Here is an 18,347-nt window from a genome sequence, read left to right as displayed (position 1 = left end):
AAATCTTTGCTTTTAATGTGAAGATGCTAGCCATGTGATTATCTTCCCTGAGGTAGTTGATCCCTCTTCCAGGGCATAAGAATCCCAGGGGTTTTGCCAGAAGAGAAGCCTGAGCCAACTGCTTAGTTCTGAAAATACAGGACTGGACTGTGTACCTGGGAGTGGGCCGTGCACATAAAGGTCACGGTAGCCTAGACATTCAGAAAGCTCTCAGTTGTGGGGCGCTGTCCATGCTAAGGGACCTGCTAATAAGGGGACATTGACTGTTGATCCTCAAAGTAGGCTGAGGTGTGTTGTTGTCCTCATTGGCTACTGAGGAAAACCGTGCTTTAAAGTCTAACTACCTTGAGGGATTCTGACATTCAGATCAGAAAGAGGAGAGGAAAGTCGTAGTTATCTTTTATGTCCCAAGTTTGTGTAACACCTTTAAGGATGGCACTGAAAGCTTGAAAGCAGGGTCCCACGTGGACGTTGGTCACTGGGAGAACTCTGAGTGATAACAGGGTTATTGTAACCCTGTCTAGTGTTAGACAGTTTCCTGCACACTTCCTTCTTCCCTAAAGGACAGTAGGAAATTGTTTACTGTTGTTTACTGGGAAGAAAGCATGGATGACAGGAGATGGGGACTTCAGATGGCTCCCAGGGGTATCCTGAGTTCAGGAAGGTGAGGAGGGAAGTCTTGTGGAGATGACTGCTTGCTCGTGGGGAACAAACAGAAAGAGGGAAGATGAAGCTCACTCCGGCAGCCACTCCTGTGACTCCTCTCCTGGAGTAGTCATTCATGGCCTCCACTGGAACCAAGCGACTGACCCTAGTCAGAGGCAGTCCCTCTACAAATCCACTCATCCCCTTTGAACCTTCCTGGCTTGAGTCAGAGTCAGCTGTCTGATCCTTGCCCACATAGCCATGACTGTCACAGTGGCCACTGGACTCTTTCCAGAGATGAGCCTGCTCATACAGTCTGAAGTTTTGTTTTAGCTCACGGGGGCACTGCTGCCAGCAGTATGTCTGGAATGTTATTTACTTGTGCATTTCTGTGGCTTTTCATGTAGCGTCGCCCTTGGCAGAGCCAGGGGTCATTCACTTGAGAATGCCAGGCTGTGCCATTTGTCTTCCTTGGTAAGGTAAAGGGAGGCTGGCTCCTGTGCTGGGAGGTTCCCTCACTGCCTGCCTTCTTACATTTTTGTCTGAGCTAGTAATCTGTTTGACTCTCGGTGCCTGTTGCACCGCACCCCTTTCCCCTCCGTGCCTCAACTCTGCTTTAATGTGTGGGGTTTCTGTGGGCTTTCCGGAAAGCCTGGCAGATGCTTTTTCATCTGCGCGCCTGCCCTGTTATTACTTCACATGAAAGCTGTCTATTTTGGCAGTCCTGACTCCCGCGATTGCAATTTAGCTCTCTGAGCTGAATGGGTGATATTGTGCAAGGGAAATATAGGTGGGGTTTTTCTCTAATGGGGGCTGTGGGGGCGGACCAAAAAGCTACATGCTGCTGCCTTGGCTTGTGCAGAGCTGACATGATGGCAAACAAATAGGCTTTGAAAGAAGGAGCTGATTCCTTACTTTGGGAGTTCTCACAACTCACTTGCTTTAATTGTTAGATTTGTTTTTAAAGAATAAATTCTTCATTAGGAAAAACATAAACAAGTTCTAGATGAATGCTAAACACTGAAGGTGGGAGCAAAGTGAAGATCCTGTCCGTCCTTTCTGACAGACACTTCCTCCCACATCATCTCTACAGTTTTAATCATGGTATTTGGAGTCACAGAAGGAACTATGGGAACTGAGATTAGAAGTGTCGGCATACAGGGCCAACCCTTGGGCCATTTGCACCCCTGGGAGTAATAGTGCTCCCTGGTCACATGAGTCTGTAAGGGCCTGCAGCTTACATGGAAAGACTTTGTTTGCAGTCACTGGGCTCTTCTCTGGGCTACCTACAGAGTCTCCTCTTTGGTTGTTAACTCCACAGTCAGCTCTACTGTGAAATGGAAGATTTGGGGGTTCTATTCTTTTTGGCTTTTCCTGGCCTTCCGAGTGACGTCCTGATTTGCCTGTGATCTGCTAGAATTTTTGGCTGAACGACTTCTTTGATCATTCTCGTGACAGCATGGACTTCACCTTCTCACACCTGTTCTTCTTTTACAGTCCAGATCTCAGAGTAAACGTTTCCATTGCCTTGTAATTTTTTTCAGCATAAACCTTAGTGCAGGTTACTTATTACAGGCAATAGCAGCTTGATGACGAAGACAACTGCTGGCAGACACAGCAACCTGAGCAGCTGCCAGAAATGTAAACTGCCACTTGATTTGGGTCTAAAAGCATCGCAACCGCATCTATCCATCATGATCCGGCATGCACACAGTAATAACAGACTCTGTGGGCTAAGAAAGCCGCCCCACTGAGTAGCCACAGGGACAGGTGCTAACAGGACTCCACGTGTTTTTTCTCCCATTATCTGCAGCCCACACATCATCTTCCTCTCTCAGAGCACCTTGACAGGCACAAGCCATCTCTGCGGGACCCGTCTTTGCCATGAAATTGCTCATGCCTGGTTTGGCCTAGCCATAGGGGCCCGAGACTGGACAGAGGAGTGGCTCAGCGAAGGATTTGCCACTCACTTGGAAGATATATTTTGGGCTGAAGCACAGCAGGTGGGTTCAAAGAATTTCCCTACTCAGAATCTGGTTCTGTTTTCACTCACTCATTCACTCATTATTCATTCAGTAGTTATATGCTGACTGCACTGAGCACTGTTTGCTGAATAAATCACTGTAAAGCCTCGTCCCTTCGTCCCTTCGAGTTCATGATCTAGAGGTGGAGGGAAGAGACAACAAAAGACAGAGCAATGTGATAAGTGCTGTAAGGAGAGAGGGGCCTCACACAGAGTAGGGGGAGATCAGAGTGGAAGGAGCTGGTTTATGATAAGTACTAGAGAACGAGCCTCACACAGAGCAGAGGGAGCTGGTTTGACCTTGACCCTGAAGTCAGAGAAGACCTCTGAGCACACATGTTTGAGCAGAGGCATGAAGAAGGTCAGACTCCTGCATTGCCTAATCCCATATAAATACACAGGATGTTTTGGTTTGGTTTTGGTTTTGTCTTGTCTTGAGACAGGGTCTGGCTGTGTAGCACCAGGCAGCGTGGAGCTTCCTATATAAACCAGACTGGACTTGAGCTTATATGAGTACTCTTGCCTGCCTGGCTATGGGGCTTTTTAAATAATCAGATTCAAATGTTGACCCCTAGTGGGTGTGGTTCATACTGGGTGAGGCTAAGGCAGGAAGATGGATAAGAGTTGAGGCCAGCTTAGTCTTCATAAGTTCCGGATCGTCAGCCAGGGTTAGATAACAAGACCCTATCTCAACCCCCTTCCCTATAAAAAAATGAATAAAAGTCAGGAGTGATATTTTGGATGAAGGTAAGGCATTTGATGCTGCGGATTAGGTGGCCTGCCGACCTGGCCTCTGCTCCTCCTCTACAGTCAGCTGTCATGTTTAAAGGGAGGCTCAGTGTGGCTGGAACAGCAAGCCCCAGTGTTTGAGGGAACTCAGGATTTCTAAATTCTTATGATGCTCACTAATTCAGAAAAGATGTTATAAACCAGGGGTAGCGGCTCACACCTGTATTCCCAGTGTGGGAGATCTTGAGCATGAATATTGTCACAGCTTTGAAGGAACCCTGGGCTATGTAGTGAGCTCAACACTGGCCTCAGCTTGACTGATACTGTGTCACAAAACACAAACAAGCAAATTTTTTATCCAGTGTACAAATTAAGGGCTGATTTGTAACACAGTGGCCATGCTTCTGATTATCCTGTAGGCTATAGGTTGAACCTATGTGTTCAGGAGCTGAGAATGTTCACTCAGTGGTCATGTGCCTCTGCTTAGCCCACAGGCCTGGACTCAACCTCTAGGATGAAAAGCACGGACCAAACCCTCTTTCAGTGCCTCCACTCTAACCTTGACCCGAGCTTTCCTGAGTATGGGACTGCAGAGCCATTTCCTACCTTCTGTCTACTTCCTGATCCTGGGGCCACTCCTTTTCTTCACGGTCTCCATCCTTGCCACCCTGGCTTCTTGGAACTGTTCTAAAACTCCCAAGTTTGTTTGCACTGTTTGATTTTTGGTCAAGAACATTCTGCCTGGTGAAACCTTGTGTTTCAGTGGCCGGCTTAAGGCCCCATCAAACTGATTCACACCCCAAACTCCCCAACACAGCTTTGCTGGACTCTGGAGTCCTGCTGCTTCTGCCATGTGTGATTCTTATTCTCACTACAGAGACAGAGTCATCACACAGTGTTGCTGCCTCTCATTGTCCTCTTGTCCCAATCTGTATACCCCGCTCCAAAGAAGCTACCCCGTTGACTGGGTCCCAGCTCACCTGCTCACTGGCTTTCTGAGTACAGGCAGGATATACAGCTTCCTTGGACCTCGGCTTCCCCCTGGGGGAAATAGGTCTAAGAAGGCTCATATTCGCAAGTTGGATGAAATAACATGTGAGTGGGATTAACACATCCTAGACACACAGAGGCTGTGTATGAAATGCCGTTTGCTTCCACCCTGGGTCAGTTGGCATTTTGCAAAGGGTGAATATCCGTGTGCTCTGTCTTCGTCTCCCCTGAGTAGTTCCTCTCTAAGACAAGCAAACGGGAGCTCCCAAGTTCGTTTCAGCCCTCCCACAGGGTCTGTCTCTGACAGAGCAGGCTGAGCTGCGTTTCTATGTCTCAAGGCTGTCATGTCTTCCGTGGCCTTTCTACGTTTAACCTATGGGACTAAAAGGTGGTGGCCAAGAGAAAGCAGTTCATGGAAGGAAAGAGAGAAATACCAAACCAAAGAGCAGATGAGTGTCAGGTACTGTGCACATTCAAAGTTAGAAGAGGCCAGAAAGCCTTATGGAGAAACTGCCTGCTGCTGTGGCTTTAGGGAAAGCAGAGGCTAGGCTCTTTCCACTACTCCTGTACCCATAACCTTCTATAGGGGCCACCTCACATCACCTTCCCCAGTGCATGTAGTAACTTCAACATAAAAGAATGCCAAAGCCCCTTGGGCAGACAGTTTTCTAGAGTACTCCAGAGAGTTTAGGGAGGTTTCTAGAGAACATCTATCACTCTGATCCTGTCCTCCAAGGGCCAGCCTGATAAATATCCCTTTTGTGTCTTCCTGCAGGAGAGGGCATGAGGGATAAGGACAGGACTCTTCTCTGAGCCATAGCAGCTCCAGTAGAGAAGAGGGTGACAGAATGCAGTGCTGGTGATGGCTTCATGGAGACATGCACTGCAGCACTGAGCCCAAGTGCACAGCAAAGCATGTCAAGTTACAGAACGAGGAGGAAGCTGCAGCCTCTCACAGTAGCTGGGGAGAAGGAAGTTGACTTGCCAGGTTGGATGGTACACTACCTTCATTGACTGGATAAAGTCTATGCTCCTTCCCTCATCTATATTATTCTGCTTGGGCTGTCATAATCAAACTCCAGAAGTTGTGACTTAAGTAACAGATTAAGAAGCTGACAGGAAGCTCAAAATCCAGGGACCAACAGAATTGCTTTTCTGTAGTGGCCTCTTATCCTTGCTGCTGCCCAATGGTTGCCTCCTCACTTTAGTCTCACACAATCATTCTTCCATTCCATTCTTGAGAGATGGACAGAGCTCTGGCATCTTCCTCTTAATAAGACCACAACCCTGAAGGTTCCCCTCTGATAGCTTCATTTAACCATAATCACCTTGGGAAGGTCTTGTCTCCAAATACGTTCACATAAGCTCAGTCTTTCATGTGCATATCTTGTGGAGCAGCCTGTTGATCTTCCGGCCCCTCTGTAACTCTGCCCTCCTGCCTTGGTTGTCTGTTTCCAACCTGTCCATACCCCTCACTGATTTCTAGGAACATCACACTCTTTCCAAACCAGTGGTGCTCTCTCACTCTCTGAAGTCCCTGCCCCTGTAAACTCAGGCACCACCACTGACCTGTGGAAGCCTTCTGGCCCCTTGCCTCCCTACTGACTAGGAGCTGCTCCATGGTCTTTGGGCTGCACATTGTCACCAGTGTGATATTAGTACCTTCACATGGTAGTACAGCCTTCCACTCTGACCCAGGACCTACAGAGATTTGATGAATACATTACTAGAGACTAGTAATTCCTAGAAATGTGTCTGTAGATCCCAAATGTTTCCCTCCCTTGCAGGGCACTCCACTGCCTTCCTTCTCTTATGGAGATGCCAGCCATGTGGCCTTGTGAACACATCCATGTGACAGCAGCCAATTCTGACTCTGTGGAGCAGTGTGATGGCCTCCCCTGCCTCCAAATTGAGTCCAGACAGTAATACTTTTTTCTGGATCTATGCAAACAGAGTCATCTGGAATACATTAGCAAGCCCCACTATAAACAGTCCCTAACAAAATTGAGGGTTGGGAAAATAAGAGGTAAGTGGAGGGGCCTTTCTCTCCCTCCCCATGCAGAAGCACAAGGCAGGGAAGGAAGGCTGGATGTAATCAAAGGCCAATTGTTTGTGGGGAAGACCCTGTTTCAGGTGAGTATTCTGGACTGGAGTAGTTTCTAGGGCCAGGGATTGAAAAGACAGGGCCAGCTGTACCATCAGCGCAGGGGCTGTACAGTGCTTACTTGATACTCCTTGGAAGAACTCAAGGGATCAGTTGGGCCTCTTCTGATGGACAGCAAGGAGTGGAGTAGGCCCAGTTGTCCCCCACTGAAACAAAGCAAGTCCCTTGCTGAGGAGAACCTGATCAATGACTGCTGTGTGTGCACATGTTTTGTATCTATGTCCCAAGCAGCTGCCCCCACATGAGGCCCTGGAGCAGCAAGAGCTGAGGGCTTGCCTGCGCTGGCACCGCCTGCAGGATGAGCTTCAGAACTCCCCAGAGGGAATGCAGGTGTTAAGGTAAGGCACTACTGCTTCTCATCCCCCATTACCTTCCTCCCCTACTTTTTGCTTTTAAAATCAAACAGGGCTTGGGTTCCTCACCTTCCAGTTCCCTAGTACCTTTCTATTGGGGGTGGAGTTGGGGGACAGAGACAGAGAGACAGAGAGAGGAGAGAGACAGAGAGACAGAGAAATAACAAGCATGAGGCCATTTCCGGCACTAAATTCCTCACTTGAAGTTCTAATAGTCACTTTATGTGGTATCTGTGGATGTGAAAGAGGTTAGGGTTCGACAGTTTGGCAGACAGTAACCCTTTAAAGCCAAAGAGGGGAAAATGTGTAAGAAAATATTGACTGCTCTGTGTTTAGTAGTAACAGATGTGCATGTCAATGGGCCTTTTGTTCAGTTGTTGCCCAGGAGGAAACCGCCACTGCTCTCTGCACTCCAGCTCCTGGGTGGTGTTCTCAGACTGTACATGGCACTTGTGAGATTACTTCATGCCATTTCCCTAGTAGTTCTGTCCTCTCCCCTTTGGTGCTTTTGTGCTATAAATACCTACCTGAAGCCTCTTGCCTGCCCCAGGAGCACCAATGTTGCTAAGATAACAGAAACTTCCATCCAGTCCCTTTGAGGAGAAGCAAGTGTTTAGAATCTGCAGTCAGTGGGCAGGGTGGTCCATCTAGGAAATATCCCTTTCTCAACCCATTGTACATGGCCCTCTGAGGGCTACCTTCTCTCTCTGGGCAGGGGCCTCCCTTGGGTGCTTCTGCTGTTGTTATGTGCTTCTAAATAAGCACCTGCCCCTGTGCTGGGCCCCAAGCATGTGCTGGGAAGCAAAACCAGAGCAGAAACAGACCAAGCCTTCTAGACCCTAGGGAGCAAGGCTGGCTGGTGCCTTTGTGTAGTGCTGCCCTTGCCAAGGCAGGCTCCCTGCCTGCATAAGTGTCGTCTCCCAGGCTGACTCATCCATTGTTTAGGAGAAACAGCCAGAACAGTGGTAAAGCACAGCCAGACGGGAGCAGGAACCAGAAGCTCCACCATTCCACTCTGGACCACTGTGCCTGTATCCATTCCCTTAGCCAACCTCTGAGGAACCAGCCAGCGTGGCTGCTCCTGTAGTGTGAACATGTTGCCCATCTCACGGAGCTTCCACTTAGCAGGAACAGTGGAACATGCCCAAACCCATCGTGGGCAGTAAACAGCAATGTAACAGGCTCAATCCATGATTTCTGAACTAACTGCAGAGCATCAAGAGTGAGCTCGGCATGTGCTCAGTCTGGTGGAGTGAGGAATCCAAAGGCTTTGAAGCTGGAAAGAGCTTTGTTGTCTTGGGAGCAGAAATGACAGAGCCATGCATGAGTCAAGAGGGGCTTTACCTCACATCCTTCAGAAGCTAGCTAGTCTCTGGTGTACAGGGATACTGAGTCGCCTGCTGTTTCCTGTGTAGAAGGGACAGAGAAGAGAGCAGAGGTGCAGCACAGAGGGAAGGTCTGGTGGAGCATTGGGCTGTGGATGTGGGGGACAGGAGGCATGTGTGCACATGTGTGAACATGTGGATGTGTATAGAGACACAGCTGGCAGATGCTTGCCGAATGGTCTACGGAAACAAGGACAGCAAATACCTAGAATGACTGGGACTTTGAGTTGGGTGCTTGGGTAGATGGTGATGACATTTATGTAGATGAAAGAACAGGTGTTTCATTAAAGATTCTGTTATTGCATATGCTGACTTTGAGATGTTGAGCATACATAGGAGATCAATGGAAGGCAGGAGCGTATGGGAAAGAGAGCATTCATCCTGAGCAGTACTCATACTCCAATCACCCAGGAGAGGAAGAAGCAAACAAAGTTGCCTGGTGGTCCAGCAAAGGATCCTGGGTAAATAGCTTTGCATGTGGAAGAAACTGGGGCATCCAGGCCGTGAAAGAAAGTGAAGGTGACCGTGGTTCATGCTGGATGCCCCTGGGAAATATGACCTTTAGATAGAAGTGTGTGGAGTGGCAGTGACCTTGGGTTCCGTTCTTGTTTCTGTGATGTGGAGAGGGTAGCCAAAGGGAGGTGTGAAAACTGAGTACCATGAGCAAATCTGGCTAGGTTAGCTCAGGAGGCCTCACTGTGGTTGTAGCATTACATCCTACCACAGCTAAGGGCAAGCTGTGTGAAGTGTGATTCTTCATCCCCAGATTCAGTTTCTCAAACTAAGAGACCCTCTCTATTCTCGTGTTCAAGTCCCCTGATGGCTGAAATTCTGTGTAGCCATGGTCTTTCGATGTGGGCAGGGTGCCCACACTATCTTGACAAAATGTCTCCAGTTCTAAAATGAGTTACACTGCCCCTGCCCTCTGTACCACCTGCAGGCAGCCATCTTTTCTACAGTGAGAGGTGTTGGGAATATTTTAGATATTTGAACTAGAAGGCTCTCATGGCTTTTATTTATTTTTCTTTGTCTTAACATTCAGAAACTGTTTTGTCCTAAATTTAGGCTGACTGAAAACAGCACATCTGAAAGGACTCTTTGCAGATAGATACAGAGAACAGTTATCAGTTGCATGTGCAGTGCAGAGGAATTACTTGATTGGGTTTAACTTAGTCCTATCCCCTGGAGTTCTCCCTAAAATGAGTCTAGAGAACCTCAAGTTACTGACATGGAGAAAAGAAAGGGTATACAAATCTGTTCTAAGATTGTGTCTTAATATGCAAATGACCCTGAGAAAGAACTCCTTTAAAACAACACAGTGATCAGAGATAGTGCCTTTTTTGTCAAGCTACACCACCAACTTGAAAGATGGACAGAGAGCCATGTGAGCCTTAGAGACAAAGTGTGTGCAACGTCACTGTTGTCACTCTGTGTCCCCCCCATCAAGGCACTGCCTGCAGTTGTACTGAAAAAAAAATCAAGTTAGAAGGCCAAATGTCGAAGGATTGTATATGGGTGACACCAATCACCTCATCAAAGAAAATGACATTTTGCTGGTTATGCACAATAGTATTACAGAGTAAGACGAGACAACCAAGAATTTGAGATTTTATTTTATCATTACTGCATGTACATACACTCATGCAACTGTGTGTGTGCCACTATATTATACTCCCACCATTTAAAACTATAGTTAGTAAGGATCTTGAGTCTGAGTTGCCCTGGCTGTCCTTGCACTGTGACCTTCCTACCTCCATTCTACAATGCTGGGGTTGCCTGCCCGTACCACATGGCCAGCTGCTGGACCTCCATATTCCCAGTGTTGGACCATGCATCTCATCCTGTACATCTCTCATAGACTGCTGTTTGATTTCACCCAATGAGTCTTCAACTGGCTTTGCCATGAATTTCATCTGGGCTCCATCCAACAGTTTCTTGTACCTTCCTTCCTGCCTCTAAGGTGGTCACAGCTCTGGAAACACAGTCACTTACCCCTGGGTTACAAATATTAGGGAACATATTGCTAAGTCCATGATAGTATGTGTCGCCTGTTAAGAGTCTTTGCCCTAGCAGAGACACCAGTGGCTCTCTCACACTCTCACCCTTCTGTCAGCCCTAGACAGAATTGCCACTTTTTTCATTCCAGCAGTACAGCACTACCCAGATGCTAGGGAACTTCTGCAAGGCTCCCAGTCCCTCAACTCTCAGTACAGCTGGATCACGAATCTTCTCAAGTGCTTTCAGTTAATGTTTTCTGATAGGCCACAAGTGGTGGACAAGCTACAAGGCATGGTCCAAAGAAACCTCTGTATTTTGTTTTGTTGTTGTTTGATTGTTTGTGATTTATTTCTGCTGCTTATTTTGGGATTAATTCTTAAAGTCATGCTCAAGCTAAGAAAGCAGTGGCTGTTGGAACTCCATCTCTGAGCCTCCACAGCTGCTACAGTGCTAAATAGATATAGACATCCTGTCTCCCTTCATATGGATGCCTGACCCAGAAGCCACAGAAGCCTGACAGTAGGATGTGAGGCACATTGTAATTCTGTCCAGAGCTAAAGTGCAAGCCATCTGCAAATTTGCACGGTGCCTCAGTTCCCAGCTTCTAATCTAGAGCCATAGGCCATTCTCATTAAAACTCTTCTCATGTAATCCTCCATTCTCCTGGAAGTTTTCACCTCTCAAATCTGTCTTTAAATTGATATTTCTAATTTCTGAAGAATGTGGCAGTTTTCTCATGGTGTGTGTAGACATATCAGTTGGCAAATTGACACAAGCCAGCCTGAGAAAAGCTTCCCCCTTCAAGAGCCCCCAGCTGCTGCTTCAGGTGGATATATGCCCTCCTGATGGCCGCCCTTCTCTACGGTGCATGTGGCTTGAGCCATAAGACACTCTTCTTCCCAACAGCGGCTTCTTCCTCACTGACTCCAGGCCAGCTTCATTTTCCCTTCTCTGCTCTCTCAGTTGCCTCTGTCTTCAGGCTGCCTCAGACATGCTGCATTCTTCCTAGGAATAAGATTGTAGATGATCAAAGGTGCGGACATGTTTTGTTTGTTTGGGCAGACACTGCTTGGGGCCCTCTGCCCAAAGTGAGCCCGATTGGAGCCTCCTCCACAAGAACCTTGCTACCCACATAAACACACTTTTTCTTTGCCCTCAGCAGATAAATATGCTCCTCTTTCTCACTTTATTACTGCCCCCCTCATCTAATCACCCACCTCCCCTGTCAGAAGCAGCCAGCTGTCTGAGCCTGCATGCTGCCCTCTCAGGAATAGAGAAGACTTGCCCCCTGTCCTAGTTGCACCGTATTCTTTAACCACCCTTCCATTCTTCCCTTCCTTTATTCCTCAGCTTTCCCTGGCACCACTGGGTAGTCCCAGGGACATCTGTCTTCAGCTTCCAAGTCAGAAGCAAGACTGCTTCCTGCTGCTGCCCCATCTCCAATCTCCTTTTTGTTTTTATCAGAGCTGCTTCTGGCCCCACATTTGATGTTCCTTAGGGGGACTACATTCCCAGTTAGTTACAGGGTATTCCAGAGTGATTTTTATCCAAAATCAGTCTTGGGATTTCTTCACATGAAGACTCAAATTAGATTATGTCATGCTTATTAGAAAGGATTCCCAGGAAGAAAAAAATGGAAGAGAAAGTAGAAGTGAGAGAAGGAAGCTACAAAAGGAGCTGAGATCCCAGCAAACTCATACATGGTCGCCCTGAAGGCAGCAGGAGTCCCCGTGGGCTTTTCCCATTAGAGCAAAGGACAAGTGGACCTGTCATGGTCAGAGAGATGCATTTTTTTTCCCAACGTATTTCTGGGGACAGGCTCAAGCAAATGAGTGCCTATTCTTTGCCATGGTGTCATGGAGTAAGTGAGGGAGGCAAAGATGGTTGAGAGCCACAGAGTCCCACAGAGCTGGAGACTCCTGTGAGTTCATTGCCAGCACACCCATCTGTCTCACTGTTTGTTACTTCAGAGATAAATGCTAAGCTACCCACTGACATCACTTCCTGACTCTCTGAGTCACACACACTGGCTATGCCATCCCATGCATCTGCTTACCTATTAGTGCAGAACTCAGATCCACACACTCCTCCAGGGTGGGAACCTAGAAGCTCCACATTCTCCATCCTCCTTTCCCTCCTCTCCTGGGAGCTCCATCCTCCCACCCCTTCCCTCCTTTCCTGGGAGTTCCAACCTCCTCCCATTTCTTCATCTCCTGAGAGCTTCATCCTCCCCCACTTCCCTCCCCTCCTGGGACATCCACCCCCTGCAACTGCCCATTCTGCCACAAAATTATTCCATCAGTAGACTCTCCTTTCCTCCTGTGTCCTCTATCTGTGTTTAGAAACTTTTCATCTGTGTGCCCCTGCTTCTGCTTGCCCATCTCCTCCCTTTGCACGCTGAGTGCTATTGTAGGGCCTTGCCCATGATCTGCAAACCTTCTTCCTTCAGACCATCATCTGCCTTGCCTTATGCTGCTGAAGCACTCCCTTTAAAATGCTTTGTGACTATGCCATCTCCTTCCTTAAAATCCTCCGAAAGCTTCCTCTCAGCACCAGGAAGAACGCCAGGCTCCTTGCATGTGAGGACCACAAGGCATCTGTGTTCTCAGTCTTCCCACTTGCTGTCCTTTGTTCCACTCTGGCCACTCGGGTATCTCACAGACCACTCTGTGTGAGTCAGTTCAGACAACAGTGAGTCACCCAAGGTGCAGTGACCTCAGCCACAGAAAGTTGCTTCTTTACAGTAGCAGCCAGAACTCTAACCTGCTAGTATTGACAGGTCTGTTTCTCTCACAGCTCCTTTCCTTAGAGTGTAGACGGCCACCTCTTGGCTGTGTTCCTATGATGTCTGCATGTGCACGTACTTGGCATTTCCAAGTTCAAATCTCTCAGACTAGGACTCATACTGATGGCTGTTCTCTGACCACCTTAAAGGGTTATATTTTCCAAATACAGTCCTGTTCTCATGCACTGGATGCTTCAGCATACACACCAAGAGGCTCACAATTCCACTCCCAGCTCTAGCCATCTGTCTAGCCAACTGTCCTGTCTTACCTCTGTGTTACTTTCCACATTGCCTGCATTCAGAGTGCCCTTTCCTTGCTGCATTTTTCCACATCATTATGACTCAGCACAAATACTCTTGCCTTCCAAAGAAGTCTCAATCTCTATTCTCAGATAAACTGTGTCTCCCCCGCTCTACCCGTAGAGCTTCTACAGATGACTTTTTCCAAATCTTACATGTTATTTGATGATCTTTTTACTGAGGCTGAGCCATATGAATGGACAGTGTTTCATTTCTGACCTTCAAAGGTGAAGCTGTCTATGCCCTTCATCTTTCTCTAATGACCCATCAGCCTTTGGCAGCACAGGACTGTGTCTGGCTTATGTCTCTTTCATCAGTACATAGAACTGAGTGAGTGGGTGCTCCATATAGGTTGAAGAAATGAATGTTATAGATATGATCTCTGTCCCTAGGGCCTTTGTAACCTATTTGATGGGTTGATTACACAGTACAAGTGAATAAGTGAGTGCTAGGCTATCCTCAAGAGTTGTGGGAACTGAGATCTCTTTCCTGGAAGGCTGAGAAGGGTCTCTAAGAACCATGCATGGATTGAGTGTGTACAAGCTGACCTGGGATGGTGGGACAGGAAGCATTGAGAATGCTAAAGGATGCAGGGAGGGGGATTCCAGGTGTGGGATGGCCATTTCTAAAAGAATAGGCTTTCTAGATAGACAGGATAGCTACAGGATCTGGGAGGTTGAAGGTGGCCAGGTGAAGGCAGGCTAAGCAATGGCTCTTCAAATGCCAAAGTCACACATTCCCTGGAACAATTCCCATAGTGCCAAGATATTTTAAGTTCCAGGAATGACATAATGAAATAGAGTTCGGGGGAGATTACCCAGCCTTTGGGATCACACACGATCAAAGAGACAGAGTCTAGAGGCCAGATGGGATTAGGTGGACATTTCAGGAATGACAGCTGAGCTCAGAGCTACATTGGCCTATGGCTCTTGTTGAGTGAGTCTCTAACTTATCACTGTTCAGAACACACAGAAATGTCAACCCAACTTCAAAGAAGTTTTCAGTAATGCAGTGTAATGCTTTCCCTGATCTCACGTAGTGAATGAGTCTTTAAAGGGACTGGCTGAATCCCAGGCTTCAAGATGTTTGCTAGAACTTTGAAGAGGATGAAAGGTACCAGCTGCCTCTAGCCATCCTGGGCTAGAATGTGGCTAATCCTGCCTCATCTGGATGATGTCAACTGAGAATGAAGGCCTAAGCTCTGCTGTAGAGCTTGACAAGTCTTCGGGTCTCAACCCAGTATGGCGGCATAGGGTTTTCAGAAGGGGCAGGATGCCAGATTTCCTGGGCATGAGTCTTGTCTTGCCTTGTAACCTTGAGGAGTGCTACTACGCTAAGATTCTGTCTACAGTCACATGGCGGATCAATAGCACTGTCCAGTTTCTACATTAGAGGTCAATGTGAGGGGGAAATGCATTTAAATCATTTAAAACACATAGCATAATGGGATCCTAGGGAGTCACTGTGGTTGGTGTGAGACAAACAATGGCAGTTCTTGTGGTCTGACTTATACTCAGTGTATGCTAGATGTCATCACGGATGCTCATGTATGTTGTCACATGTGTCTTCTGCCTCTGGGGACGCATGGGGGTCCTGGTCCTGCATTTTTTCTGTCCTGAGTCCAGAAGTCCCTCCTTTGCTTCCAGGCGACCAGAACTGGTTTAATGTGAAAAAGTAAAATTTCCTAAGACTTCAGAGAACATTTGCCTTCTAAGTGCAAGAATGCCTGGTTACAAAATTAAAATGGCAGCATTTAAATTGGGTATCTGAATTTTGAACAAAGATGTTCACACTAATGGCCTGAGATAAAAATATGGAATCGGCAACATTTCTGAAACTCATGGGAACCCCTACCTTCCCAGAGCCCATGCTGATCTAACTTCTCAAGAGGGTCACTCTGGTGGTCCCTTCACTAGGGCTCCATGAGGCTCTCTGGTCTCTACCACTAATCTCACCAGGCTCCTGAGAAGAAAACAGTCCCTGCCTCTGAGGCCTTTGAGAGCTCTTGCCTGAGACTCTGACCCAAGCTTTAGCCTGTGCCATTCTGACGGTGTTTGCACCTGTGTCTTAGGATTCCTGCCCTATCACACAGTCTCAGGCCTTCCTCCCTCTTGCCATACCTAGTTTGCTGTATGTGGACCGCATGTACTAGCTGGCCAACTACCCTCTAAAATATTTTTGGCCTTCACCTCCCCAGGAACAACCTCTGCCCTTTCCCATTCCAGAGACAAGCTCTGGTCTCCCAGCTGCCTACTCCGGTTTCCTGTGGGAGGCAGTCTCTCGCTCTACTGAATTCTTAAACAGCAAAGATATCAGACATGTCTAGCATAATTTAACTCAGTCCTGTATCTTCATTTTGGGGTGGTCATTCCCTGGTTACTCTTCACTAAGATTTATGAAAGAAGGCTAGAGCTGTGCACGCCACTGCACACAGCTACATGTGTGTTTTATTTTTTTCAGTAATGTTTGTCTAGAATTTCTTTTGCTATAGAAACCATCGGGAAGTAAGGCAGTCCAGAGCCACTGCTTAGCTATCTACCCATGGTTCTTCTCCCCTCAAAGCATTAGGAACCACCTCAAAGAAAAAGGGGCCCTGAGCTTGAAAGAGAACAGGGAAGGGCAGCTCTGGAGGGAGAAGGAGAAGGGGAGATATAGTTATTTCATAATCTCAAAAAGTAAAATATTAAAATCAAGAAGTTCATAATAGTCAAATACCTTAAGGCAAGATAAGCAAGTGTTTCCTTATGAATATTCAGAAAATGAATGTTATGTGTATATATGTGTATGCTTTATATAGCTTATCCAATAAAACACTGTTAGTCCATGAAATATTTCCCAAAAAGCCATTCATATCACATCAATCTGCAGTGATTTATTCTTTATTGACTTATCTTGAGAATCTTGCACACCTGGCTGCTGATTGAAGCAGGCATATGACACACAGTGCATTCTTACAAATCCTCAGCCATTCAGAATACTTCTTATCCAACCAGAACTTTCTCATGAACTCCTAGGCCGACTTTGCTTCACAAAGTATATGCTCACTCCTTGTGCCCCATTTCAGACCATCTAGTCAGTATTTTGGTCAGTAATTTTGATCCAGAAATGGCTAACAGAAATTGTGCAAGTATTCTACCAGACTACCGCAAAGACATGGCAGAAGATAGCTGCCACATGCTAGAATCTAGTGTGACAGCCCCTTCGCCCCCTCAGTCTTTGGACTGAGTTGGGGAAAGAGATTAGAGGAGGGCTGGACTTGGGGTCACCAAGGTGTTGAAGCTTCCATAGGGTAATGAGGCACAGACTTGGGAGAAGAGGCATTCAGATTGAAAGGGAGAAGTAAAAGTCAGTGTTTTACATGACTGTCATCTTCTGCAGAGGAAATCTTAAGGGACTCCCCAAAAAAGTATTAGAGCAAATGACCAAATTCAGTACAGGAGGAGGCGGTAAGATGAAGGTATAAAACTTGGTTGTTTCTGTACATTAGTTATGAGCAGTTTGAGGATGAGGTAGGAAAAATTCATTTATAATAATGTCAAAGACGCATATTTAGGATTAAATTTGAAAAAAAAAAAGAAATTCAGCACATGTGAACCAGTAACTGCAATGTACTATGGAAGAAACGAAAGGCCAGAATATATGGAAATGCCTCATCTTATGATGCAGAACACGTATGCTTCCATGACCTGTGGACCCAGCATGTTCTTCTCAAAATCTCAACTCTCTGCTTGTAAACATAAACAAGCTTATCTTAAAATTCATGTGGAAATGCAAGGCACCCTTAGAACCAGAACAACCTTGAAACGGGACAGTGAAGTTGGAGAACTTAATGCCTCTTAGTTTCAAAACTGTCTACCAACTGCAGTAATCAGGACTGTGGTGCTGTAGAGAGAGCAGACACGTAGAGTAAGGGGTCCTTGGGTGATGGTTGATTGGCACTTGACAAGTGCACTTGACAAGCGTGCTCAGAGTATTGTTTGAAGGAAACACCAGTGTTTTCAGGAAGCAATGCCCTGGCAACGCCTGTCCACATGCCATTCATAGCAAACAAAAAAGGAAGCACAAGAGCTGCAAAATTAACAGGAAATATAGATGTGTAAATAAGATACCTGAAATAAAAGCAATTAAAAGGAGGAAAAAATAGTAAATTAAACTAAGAGTAAAAGCCTGTGTTTCAAAGGACTCCATCAGGAAAGCTAGAAGAACCTAGGGCTGAGCTGTAACTTAGTGGTAGAGAGCTTGCCTCATATGCAGAGGGCCCTGGCTCAGTTCCCAGCACTGCCAAGCAGAGGAGGAGGAGACAATATTGACACAGTGCATACTTGATAAGATGATGAAAACATACAACTCAGTAGTAGTAGTAATGATGATGATAAAAACAGCCTAACTGAAAAATGCAAGAATGGCAAGAACGCATCTCTCTCCAAAGAGGACATTCAACTGACAAATTACACAGAAGGTGCTCACTGTAATTATTAAGCCATCAGAGAAATGCAAGTCAGTGTTACAAGACAATATCATCCCACATCCACTAAGACTCCTACAGAAGAAAGAGAGGGTAGCAAGTATTTGTGAGGGTTTGAAGGATTGGAGCCAGCCATCATGAAGAGGACAGAACAGCTCCTAAGGAGCTCCTAAGGTGGTACAGCCCTCAGTTCTGCCCTGGCTATAAATTGAGGAGATGAAACGGTCTGCTTTATACACAAAAACATGTACACAGATGTTTCTGGCAGCTGTTATACTTTCCTTTCCTGATGGTAAAATACTCTTGACAAAAGCAACTCTATGTAGAATGTGTCTGTTCTAGCTCAGAACATGAGTACAGTCCGTCATGGCAGGAACTAGAAGCAGCTGCTTTCATTCTCTCCACAACCAGGAGTCAGAACCTGATGACTTCTGCTGCTTAGCTTCCTTCTGCATTTACAGGCCCGGCATCCCCACCCCTACAGTGGGCGGGTCTTCCCACCTCAGTTCC

General features: G+C 46.7%; 1 protein-coding gene across 16 annotated transcripts in view; it reads left to right on the top strand.

The window, feature by feature from the left end:
* Window positions 1-18,347, top strand: part of Aopep (aminopeptidase O) — a 316,008-nt gene that overhangs the window by 183,008 nt on the left and 114,653 nt on the right. For 13 of the 16 annotated variants that reach the window (XR_010058813.1, NM_001012346.2, XM_063276129.1 and 10 more), the window contains 2 exons: window positions 2,459-2,648; window positions 6,783-6,889. The exons of 2 other annotated variants lie outside the window; for them this stretch is intronic. Coding sequence is in view for 12 of the 14 variants with exons in the window: in NM_001012346.2 (NP_001012346.2) it covers window positions 2,459-2,648; window positions 6,783-6,889 (297 nt within the window). In the remaining 2 variants the exon portion in view is untranslated. Of the gene's footprint in view, window positions 1-2,458; window positions 2,649-6,782; window positions 6,890-18,347 lie in introns of those variants that run through there. One more of the 16 variants, XR_010058814.1, reaches the window with a different exon arrangement.

This window comes from Rattus norvegicus, chromosome 17 (assembly GCF_036323735.1).
Source record: "Rattus norvegicus strain BN/NHsdMcwi chromosome 17, GRCr8, whole genome shotgun sequence".
NCBI lineage: Eukaryota > Metazoa > Chordata > Mammalia > Rodentia > Muridae > Rattus > Rattus norvegicus.
The sequence above is the reverse complement of the archived record's forward strand: the minus strand, read 5'-3'. Positions and strand labels throughout refer to the sequence as shown.